The sequence below is a fragment of the Macrotis lagotis genome, chromosome X, assembly GCF_037893015.1.
Source record: "Macrotis lagotis isolate mMagLag1 chromosome X, bilby.v1.9.chrom.fasta, whole genome shotgun sequence".
Classification (NCBI taxonomy): Eukaryota; Metazoa; Chordata; class Mammalia; order Peramelemorphia; family Peramelidae; genus Macrotis; species Macrotis lagotis.
Genome location: NC_133666.1, coordinates 77,553,716 through 77,565,038, shown reverse-complemented (window position 1 = coordinate 77,565,038; position 11,323 = coordinate 77,553,716). Strand labels below are relative to the sequence as shown.

Here is an 11,323-nt window from a genome sequence, read left to right as displayed (position 1 = left end):
TCTCTCCTCCGCTACTTCCGACGCCGACCTCTGAGGGAACGTCAAGAGGAACATCGGGGCGGGGCCAAGGGAAAAATGACCAATCAACGTGCGATCCAGTTGCCCCGGCAACCCTTCGGTACGTTAGGGTCGTCCGTTGCGCAATCGTCCAGGGAGTGGCTCCCTCGTCCATTCTGGGGTCCTAGGGGTGGAGCGCAGAAAGAGGCGGGCGCGGGGGAGGAGTCGGCGAGAGGAGCGGCTGGCTGCCAGGCTCCGGGGTAGGACGCTCTCCTTTGGCGTGGGCGACCCGGGTCCGCCTGAGGCCTTATGGAGGAGTACGCACGAGAGCCCTGGTATGGCTTGGGGGAGCGAGGGGGAGCCGGGAGCCGACCGGTGGGAATTCGACTGTCCTCGCTCTTTGCCCCGCTTCCGCCCTCCCTCCCCGCCGCACACTTGGGCCCTCGAAGGCCTCGGCCTAGCGGGCGCTAGACCTTTCCATTACGGACGGATAGGGGGGAAGTATGGCGCCTGCCCCACCTCTTGGCACTTGGGCGATGGACCATTCTATTGGGGAGGGACGGGACTGGAACCCCGAAAGTGGGAGTGGGACGGCGGGGTGACTGCAGGCCCGACTGGGCTGACCCGACCACAGGGCTCCTTCCTTTCCCCCCCTTCCTTCTCCTCTCCTCTTCCCTCTCGCTGCCGGGGATGGTCCCAGAGGCCTCAGAGTTGAGAGCCCGGGGAGAGGGGGACCCTTTAAGCTCACAGCACCTCTGACCCGTCTCACCCCACTACTTCCCTCTGCAGCCCCTGGAGGATTGTGGACGACTGCGGTGGAGCTTTCACCATGGGAGTCATCGGGGGAGGCGTCTTCCAGGCTATCAAGGGCTTCCGAAATGCCCCAGTAGTGAGTCCTCTAGACCTCGGTTTTCCCCTTCCTGTGAAATGGCTGAGTTGAGAAGGGAAGCCCAAATGAACCCAAAGGGTCTATCTTGACTGCCTAGTTGTTCCCTTCCACCCAAACAAGAGAAGCTGGAGGGGGGTGATAGCCTAAGCCATCCTTAATAATTTCTCATAACCCCTCTTCATTCCTTCACCAGGGCATCAGGCACCGCATGTGGGGTAGCATCAGTGCAGTGAGAATCCGGGCCCCTCAGATTGGAGGTAAGGGACTGAAAGGGAGGTGACAGGTAGCCCCTGGTGGGGCAGAACTCAGAGACTTCAGCCTGGAAATACCAACCCTGGGACCAAGGGAGGCCTTGGAGAGTATGGACCAAGAAGGGACCTCCCCACTGTTACCTTACCACTGCCACTCCTCTTTCAGGTAGTTTTGCTGTTTGGGGTGGTCTCTTTTCGACTATTGATTGTGGACTCGTGAGGCTCCGTGGGAAGGAGGACCCGTGGAATTCTATCACTAGCGGGGCTCTCACTGGTGCTGTCCTTGCAGCTCGGAGTGAGTGACTTCCCCTGCCTCCTCATCCCCCCCACCCCACCCCAGCCCTCCTTTACCTCTGCTCCTAGAAATGTGGGAACAAGGAAGGGGAGCTCCCCCAAGGGAATCAGACTGGTTACATACTATCTTCCTATTACCAGGTGGGCCCCTGGCTATGGTTGGCTCTGCCATGATGGGAGGGATCCTGCTGGCCCTGATTGAAGGTGTGGGCATCCTCCTCACCCGCTACACAGCCCAGCAGTTCCGGAACAGTGAGTCACTCTCCTGAGATGTGTTTCTTCCTCTCTGCAAAGTTAGACCTTTGTCTAACCATCTCTCCAAAGTGTCTCTTTCAGCCTTTCTTCTACTTCTTTCCCTCATTATTCTGTCACTCATTCCTACTATCTTCTGTTTCTTATCCCTTCTCTCCCACTTTAGCTCTGCCCATCTTCATCATCTCTGTTTTCTGTGTCCTGCATTTCTTTTTGTCTTTTGATCTACTCTTTCCCTTTGCCTAAGCCTTATCTCTGTCATTCTTCCCTCTTTTCTCTTGTTTTTTTCCAGCACCCCCCTTCATAGAAGATCCTGGACAGCTGCCCCCCATGGAAGGTTCTTCCCCACCCCCCAGTTACCCAGGCTACGGACAGTACCAGTGAAGCCACCAGGCCATGGAGAAGGGGAAGAGTGAGGGGTGGTGTGGGAGGGGGAGAACATGGGAGGAACAGGGGGACATTTGGATCCTTGAGTGTTGAGGGAAATTAACTGGACTCTGACTCTTTTTCACTACCTCTCTGAGCTGGTGCTTCAGGGCAAGGGAGCCCTCAATGTGCCCTCCTGGCTTTACTCCAGAGAGTGGGGCTGGCTAGGCCAGAGTTCACATCATCTCAGGGAGTGTGACATACCTCAGGGAAGGGATTGCTGTTCCTAGAGATGAGGGTTGGATTGTCCATACAGTGCTGCCAACAGAGGAGGCCCCTTCTGCTTTCCCCAAAACTTAACTCATTGAGACCAAGTCATAGTTGGCTCCCAGCTCATGTACACTATCATCCTTCATACCCCAACTCTACAGACATACACACAAATCCCCACTCCAACAAAGAACAAAAATTGGCTTTTTCTCCTTTTCAATTTATCTTTGCCAAATTTCTCCCTCTTTATTTAAAGCTGGTTCTGAAATCAATGTGTGTTTTTATTGTCCTGACACTGCGGCTTAAAGATGGAGTCATATCTTGCTAATGAAATCCCTTAGGGGGAGGAGAGGGAAGACTTTACTGGACTCTTGGGAGAGAAGGATACCTTGGGCCCCACCTCATATGCTGACATTCCAGGACCAGGTCACTTACCTTCTGGGACAGAGCCAGGAAATAATGGTCAGAGGTTAAGTGAGTTCAGGTTAGGGTTATTGTCCCGTGACCTCAGAGTTTCCCTCTTGAGCCAAAGTGGAGTGAACTCTCACTGAACAATGGCTCCCACGCTATTGTGGAGTCAAGAACATTGAAACCAAAAACTGGCATCCTGACTTCATAATAACCCTTCTGAAAGCAGAAAGTTCATAATGAAATGAGCCAGGAGTTGATGAGAGGACTGATGACCCAGAAGCTTTGGAGCAAAAGGCCCTGTGTCAAAATTCATGCTACCACCTTGGCAACTTGGAGCAAGGTCTTTTCCTTATGGACTTCATTTTACTCCTGCCAAACAAGGTTGTTAGGTTTCCCCATCTTGAATGTTCCTTCCAGCTCAGAGATCCTAAGTCTTACCCTTTCAGGGCCATGATTTTTATGGTTTCTTAAAGACTACTGGCATCTATAAACCAGTAGCTAATGAAACCCCAGAACAAAGAATTTCATCCAGCAGAATGACATTCCACACACTAAAACTTGGGAGACTCAACTATTCTGGGCTGGGTCAAACTTAGGCCAGACCTGCTAGTTTAGGTTTCACAATTTAAAAAAATATTAAGAGATTTGCATAGTTGCAGGATTGACTTTCCAATTGACTTGGTGGAACACAGCGAAGCTTCCTTGTCTCACCCATTCACTGTCCTCGGGGCTGATTGGGATTCAAAGATTGAGGAAATGCTGGCCATGGGTTCAAGTATGGGCCCTCTCCAATGCTGCATCCACCCAGTGTAGTGCTGGTGAGGTTCTTAAGGTCTGGAGGAATGATGTCCAACTTAAATGGAAATGGGGTTACCTAAGCACACTTTTTTTTTTAGGTTTTTGCAAGGCCATAGGGTTAAATGGCTTGCCCCAGGCCACACAGCTAGGTAATTATTAAGTGTCTAAGGCCTGATTTGAACTCAGGTACTCCTGACTCCAGGGCTAGCTCTATCCACTGTGCCACCTAGCCACCCCCTAGCACACTTAAAACACATTAACATGTTTTTGGATTCTGTTACATGTTTCCCAATGATGTTTGGATGCAATTTGGGCCAAACTTGTGACCAGTTTAATGCTGCTGTTGGTGGGGATCTTCTAGCACCATTTGGACTTTAGGGCTGCTAGTAGGCAAACCAGACCTCAGTTATTCCAGAATCCTGACCCTTGTAGCACTAGGAAGAGGGATCTAATCTGAGAGTCCCAAAGACTGTTGAGTCTGTGTGATGGCTAATAACAAAGTGACCTTGAGCATTATCAAGAACATGATGGGGACACTTGGATCCAGCCAGTCTCTGCCCACCCCCCATGGTTTTCTTTGACTAAGGAGAGATCTGAAGGGGCTGCTCAGATCCTCTAATCACCACGGTCCTCTCCCTTAGTTCTGCAGAAGTTGCAGTAAGTAGTGGTCTCCAAAAGGCCTGCCTTTTTTCCTTAGACTTTCCAGCTGGCACCTCCACCTACTTTTCTTGAGCTAGCACAGCTGGGGCCCAGCTGTGTGTCCAGGGCAGAGGTATATGGGCTCTGCTGAAGGCCATCGTCACTCCCCTCAGTAGTGGTGCTTTGGGGCCTGAATCAGCCCTACTATGTTGAAGCAAAGACACAGTGTACAAAAAAGTAGTAACTGCATAATGGAGGTGTATGTGTTTGTGTGTGCATGTAGAAAAAGAGTGTCCCAAAAGCCTTTGTGCAGTTTAGGTAGTTAGCCACATATGGTTGGATGAGAGGAAAGTGAATGAGGGAGTATTTCTTCAGCTTTTAGCACTTGTCAAGGACTGAGTGAAGTGCCAGGGAATATGGGGGTGGGGCAGGTTTGCAAATGAGGGGGTGAGGTCTGGGGAGTGAGTGAAGCTGGAACTGAAGTAGCCATGGTTGGAGTCCCTCATAAAATGTGGCCTCTGCTTGGGCCTCAGCAACAAGAGCCAAGTCTGGGACACAAGACTTAGCAAGATGGAGATGAGGTCAAGGTCATGGAGCAGAAAATAATGTTCAGAATGTGGTGGACAATTAAGAATCAGGTGGAGATGATGCCAAAATACAAAAGGATGCCCAGAAATAGATGGGCAGCACATGAAAATGACCTTGCTCTAGAACAGCCTGAGAAAGACATGGTACAGTCACAAGACAGAAAAGCATGCACAAGTGGTGCAAGAAAATTGGCTTGGAATCTTGAAAAAGGCCAGGCCAGGGCAGCAGGGCACCTTGTGGTATGGGGGACTTGTTCCAGAGCTTCAGTATCAGCTAAGAAGAGTCCCTTCATGTGTCAAAAGAAAAGCAAATGATGGGGTGGCTAGGTGGTGTAGTGGATAAAGCACGGGCCTTGGAGTCAGGAGTACCTGGGTTCAAATCTGGTCTCAGACACTTAATAATTACCTAGCTGTGTGGCTTTGGCCAAGCCACTTAACCCCCCCCCCAAAAAAAAAGATTGACTCACAGGAAACCTTGGTCAGATGAAATTGAAAAACAGGCTCATATTTTATAATACTGAACCCGAATCCAAAGCTGGAGCAACTCACCCTCTTTCCCTTTCCCCACAACCCCACCCTCCCCTCCTGTAAGCTACAGTAAGGAGGCAGTAACTAACATCCCAGGGCGTTGGAGGACTGCCATTAGACTCGGTTGAGGTGCCACATACAGGCTGTATGGCAGTGTCCCTACGGGGCTCCAGTCAGCCGGGGTGAGCCCAACGTGCTTTTCATCTACATTCTGGACATCTCCATCACTTACTGAAGTCTAAATAATCAGCAAAACAGATAATCCTGGATTTGTTTTTCTTGTTTGGTTATGTCCAATTCTTCATGACCCCATTCAGGGTTTTCTTGGCAAGGCTTGTGGAGTAAACTACTCCTTATACTGACTTTTCCTTCTCCAGCTCATTTGACAGATGAGGGAGTTGAGACAAACAGATTAAAGCGATCTACCCAGGGTAACACAGCTAAGAAGTGTTAGAGGCCAGATTGGAACTCAGGAAGAAGAGTCTTTCTGACTCTAGGGTCAGTTCTCTCCACGGAGTGCCCCCTAGCTGCCCCAAATGGCCTGATTTGTAGTACTTGCTAATTTCTAAAGACTAAATAATCACATGTCCCTCTTCATTGACTTTGAGACCCGAAAATGGAGCAGATGGGCTGCTGACGGGCTCCATGGCAGAAGATGGGGAGAGAGGAAAAGATGCAAAAGATTCTAGCAGCACTTTACTGTCCAAGGCCCTATATGCTTCTCCTTAGCATATTTTTGCAAGGGGTTTTACCTTTTTTTTTTTTATTAAATTTTATTTTCAAGCAAACATCAGCCTTCTCTCCTTCCCACTTTAATTTCCCACTACACACACACACACACACACACACACACACACACACACACACACACACAGCCTTGAGGAAACAAGAAAAAATAAATTCCTGTTCCAAGCATGTAGAGTCAAGCAAAACAGTTTCTTCCAAGCCAGGCCTAAAAACAGTGTCTCAAATCATACTTCAGTTTGCTTGGAAAGCAGCAGCAGATGTCATCATGAGTTCTCTTGGAATTGGTTGATCTGTTGATCACAGCTTCCCAACTTTTTATTATTATGTTATGTTTTTTTTTAGCAAGGCAATGGGGTTAAGTGGCTTGCCCAATGCCACACAGCTAGGTAATTATTAAGTGTCTGAGGCCTGATTTGAACTCAGGTGCTCCTGACTCATGGGCCGGTGCGCTGGACCGGTGCGCTATCCACTGCGCAACCTAGCTGCCCCCTGCTCCCCAACTTTTTAAAAATCGTTTTACATTAAGATCTGCCTTCTCATCCTCCCACTTCAACTCCCCCTGCCTACCACCACTACCACTGAAAACAGATAAACCAAACCCTCTAGACCCACATTGTCTCTGTCCAAAAAAAAGATTTGTCTCATTTGGAGTCTTTCCCTTCTCCAGCAGGAGGTGAGGGATAGGTTTCATCCTGAATCCACTAGAATCATGCCACTCATAATGCTGAGAAGTGTTCAGCACAATAATACTCCATCCCAATTTGAGGCATGAGGGTGTTAAATGAGCCCCTTTGGTGAGAGGGCTGCTAAACCTTTTTTATGGGCTTCTTATACATTGTTATTGTCCACCTGTCCCAACTCTCACCTGTGACTAAGAAGCTGTAGCATTTCCAGCAGCCACACCCTGGTAAAACTCTTTTGGCAGATTAGCTAAGCCAGGTTAAGTGAGGATAACTGATGGACCTCAAACCCATAGGTGAATTGGGGGGGGTGGGGATGTCTACCCCTAAGCATGTGAAGACTTCTCTGATGTGAACAATTTGTTCCAAGGGCCATGAAGGCAGCTGAAGCAGGTGTTGTGGAGCACTTTCATTGACTACATTCCAAGCCATCACTGGTCATCTTGAATTTTGTCCTGCCACTGGACTCTAATGACTCTGGAAGAGAGTGAACTGATGAGTAGCACTACCTCACTTAAATCATTTATAGGCCTATCAAAAGGCAACAGCTATACCATTTTTCCAACCTGAAAGTCCTGTGGTGACAGGTAAATGACATAGCAGTAGGTCTAGAAACACTAGGAGCTGTGGTCACAATCCTGCAGACAGGTGGCCCAGGCCATAGGGTCATCTCCTTAGTGGAAGCAGAAGTGGAGTTTAATAGCTCCCTGGATGACTGAGCAACCACTTTTAAGGACCACATTGCTCAACTGCTGAAGTGAAGAAAGGGCTAGAAAAGATGCCCTAGGGGCGGCTAGGTGGTGCAGTGGATAGAACACCCAACCTGGAGTCCGGAGTACCTGAGTTCAAATCTAGCCTCAGACACTTAATAATTACCTAGTTGTGTGGCCTTGGGCAAGCCACTTAACCCCACTGCCTTGCAAAAAAAAAAAAACTTAAAAAAAAAAAGATGCCCTAAAAATAGTTTGCTTCATCTAATCTTTCCCAGTCATCAAAGGAATGAAGCAAGACTGTGTGTTTGATTCCATACTTTTTAGCATAGCATGTGCCACATTAAAGAAGGTGCTGTGGTCTCAGAGGGTAGCAGAATTGCAGCAACTCAAAAAAAAAAAGTGAGATGCACACATTTTGAGCTATATCTGCTCCAAATATTTATCTGGTCTATCCATACCCAATGTGGTAGAGCCTTCTGAGCTTGTTGGATGCACTGTACCTTGACCCTGACACAGTACTGTTATCTGGGTCCTCTTCAATTACAAAGGACAATGACCAATTATAATATATTCATCTATTCCCAAATTATGGACACCCTCAAGGACTGATGTCCTTTGCCACCTCAAGAAGAGTTGCAAATAATTTTATATAACCTTAGAGTGTTCTGCTTAGAATTAATCTTTCCTGGGGCAGCTAGGTGGTGTAATGGATAGAGCACTGTCCCTAGAATCAGGAAGACCTGAGTTCAAATCCGACCTCAGACACTTAGTAATTACCTAGCTGTGTGACCTTGGGCAAGTCACTTAACCCCATTGCCTTGCAAAAACTTAAAAAAAAGAAATGAGAATTAATCTTTCCTTTAATCTTTGCTCTCTTTAATTCCTGTTCTCTTTTTTTCCTTCCAATTGCCCTGTTGAGGGGAATGTATTTTTGTACTCAATTCTGTATGTGTTCGTTTGTGTGTGTGTGTGTGTGTGTGTGTGTGTGTGTGTGTGTGTTTTCGTGTTTCCTCCTTTGGACAAGTTCAGATGAGAGTGAGATTCAAATGTAAGTCATCCTTTCCTCCTGATTATGAGGGATACTTTTTATTACTCTAACTCTCCTCAAGTTTATTCCTCTTCCTCTCTCTTTCATCATTTTCTTAAGATTAAGATATAAAATTCCATTTTATTTTATTTTCAGTTCCAGTGTCTTTCCTTCCCATCACCCCTACCCCACCCATTGAGAAGGCAAGAAATAGAAAACCCATCATAAATATGAAGTCATGTAAATCAAATATTCACGTTAGCCATGTTAGGGGGAAAAAGCAAGAAAAAAATCTGCTTCACTCTATTCTTTGAGTCCATCAGCTCTCCATATCTGGTATGTTTTATCATGAGGTCTTTGGAATTGTGGCTACTCATTGATCATAGTAGTCAAGACTTAAAGTTGATCATCTTTACATTAGTGTTGGTTTCTTAATCTTTCCAACTTTTGCTGGTTAAGTTATGCTGTGTGATCCTGACTTCTCCTCAGTCAATGAATTCTTTCTTTCTGGCTGCATATAGCATTTTTTTTTACTTTAATCTTGATGTTCTTGGGAGTTTTCATTTAAGAATTTCTTTCAGGAGGTGACTGGTGGATTCCTTTCTATTTCCACTTTGCCTCCTAGTTCTAAAAAGACCTCAACAGTTTTATGATTTCTTGAAATAGGCTGTCTACCCTCTTTTTGTGGTTATGGTATCCAGATAGTACAATGATTTTTTTTTAATTTTTTTGTTCCTAATTTGTTTGCCAGGTGTTTTTTCTCTGAGATATTTGACATTTTCTTCTTTCTTCAGACATTTGTTTTTGTTTTAATAATTCTTTTTGGTCTACTCTAATTTTCAGGGAGTTTGTTGCTTGGGCAAGGTTTGTAACTCCTGTTAATTCCTGTTAATTCCTTTTCTATTTCTTCTAAAATCCTTTTCCAACTTTTCTTCCTCAAGCACTTTCATGCCATTATAAAACCATTTTAAGGGGCAGCTAGGTGGCACAGTGGATGGAGTACCAGTCTGGTGTCAGGAGTACCCAAGTTTAAATCCAGCCTCAGACACCTAAACTTACTTAGCTGTGGGACCTTGGACAAGTTACTTAACTCCATTGCCTTGTCAAAAAAAAAAAATCAGGGGCAGCTAGGTGGTGCAGTGGATAAAGCACCAGCCCTGGAGTCAGGAGTACCTGGGTTCAAATCTGGGCTCAGACACTTAATAATTACCTAGCTGTGTGGCCTTGGGCAAGCCACCTAACCCCATCTGCCTTGCAAAAAACCTAAAAAAAACAAACCAACAAAACATTTTAAGCTCTTTAAAAAATACTCTTGTTTCATCTCTTCCAGGAATTCCAGTTGTTTGTACCCAAGCTGTGTATTTTTCTGAGGTTTTACTTGGAGACATTTTAGTCATTCTTTTCTGCATTTATCTAAAGAATCCCTGCCACCATAATAGCTCATCCTAGTGGACTCCTTTTTGTGTTTACCTGTTCTTCCAGCCTGCTTCCTGACTTCAGACTTGATGTCAGATCTGGGCTCTGTCACACTTGTGGAGAGAAGATCTGGGCTCTTCTCACTGCTACTTTCTTGGGGTTATTGAGTGTTGTGTTGTTCCAGGGACCAGTTGTCCTAATAGGGACAACTCAGACTGAGGACCTGCAAGCTTTCAGTGCTCCCAGGGGGGCCTGATCCAGGCCAAAATCAATTGCTGCCTCCCTGCTCTGAGCTCTGAAAGTTCCTGGCCTGGGTTTGAGTCTGAGCTGTGAATGCTATAGGACTCAGTCCCCACCAATCAGCTGGCAAGCTGTGCTGGTTCAGAGCAGCAGAATTACAAGCTCCCCTTTGGTCTGAGGTTCCCACCCTGGCTATTCCTCTGCAGGCTGGGCTGTGTGCTAGAAGTGAGACGTTATTACTCTGAGCTTGGGGGATGAGCTCCCCACCACTATTACTTCTGATTTCTGACTTTCATCTTTTTTCTATTGAACAGCCCAGGGTCTCCCTGTTCAAGAATGCCCCTCCCCTGCATAAGTCTCTTCTCAATCTGACCCATGTCAGTTGCCACCTGTCCTCTTCACAGTGTTCCAGGATAGGTCTGGGTCCTCCTCTTGCCCTAGTGTGTAGCCTCTCCCTGGGCACTCAAATACCTGCCCTGTCTTCAGTCCACAGACCTCCTTGTCTGTCTTTCTATGGCTGAACAAAGAACTTGCTGTGCCATATTCTGGATTTCCTCATCAAGATTCAGGCTGGTACATTTTCTATGTCTGGAGAAGTCTGTCAGCACACTGCATTCTGTCACTCCACTATCGTGACTCCAACCTCCCTGTTTTTTGGTTTACCCAGAAGAGACTCCCCAGTTTTGTCAGAGAAGAAAAACCTTGTGACCTTAAATGACTCTTTGAAAAAAAACCCAACAACAAGATGAATTTCATTGATGCTGGCCTTGCATACTAGTTCCTTTCATGTCTGCCCCTGATCAGGGCAAGACATCACAGATATTAATGGAGTTTTTTGTTTTGTTTTTTAGTTTTTTTGCAAGGCAAATGGGGTTAAGTAGCTTGCCCAAGGCCACACAGGTAGGTAATTATTAAGTGTCTGAGCCCAGATTTGAACCCAGGTACTCCTGACTCCAGGGCCGGTGCTTTATCCACTGCGCCACCTAGCCGCCACCTAGCCGCCCCCTATTAATGGAGTTTTAACTGAGCCATCTCTAACGTGGGGGTCACAGAGCAGGCCAGAGACAGAGTGCTGATAACCAGATAGCAGTTCAGTAATTAATTACTCATTGCAAGCAACCAATTTGCAAATCATAGGATTACTCCTTCCTTGGAGCTCCACTTTGCTGTTGTGGAGCCAGATACTGTATACATGATCTTAAGTGAGTAGGTGGATCA

General features: G+C 46.7%; 1 protein-coding gene across 2 annotated transcripts; it reads left to right on the top strand.

The window, feature by feature from the left end:
- The first annotated feature begins 34 nt into the window (after positions 1–34).
- Positions 35–2,587, top strand: TIMM17B (translocase of inner mitochondrial membrane 17B). Of its 2 annotated transcripts, none has more exons than XM_074199445.1 (6): positions 35–118; positions 787–886; positions 1,080–1,143; positions 1,304–1,432; positions 1,573–1,683; positions 1,976–2,587. In XM_074199445.1, the coding sequence occupies exons 2-6, from the start codon at positions 827–829 to the stop codon at positions 2,065–2,067; spliced, it is 456 nt and encodes a 151-aa protein (XP_074055546.1). In that variant the 5' UTR covers positions 35–118; positions 787–826; the 3' UTR covers positions 2,068–2,587. The 2 variants fall into 2 exon arrangements, with proteins under 2 accessions (XP_074055546.1, XP_074055545.1); XM_074199444.1 differs by lacking the exon at positions 35–118 and adding an exon at positions 205–332.
- Positions 2,588–11,323: the final 8,736 nt, after the last annotated feature.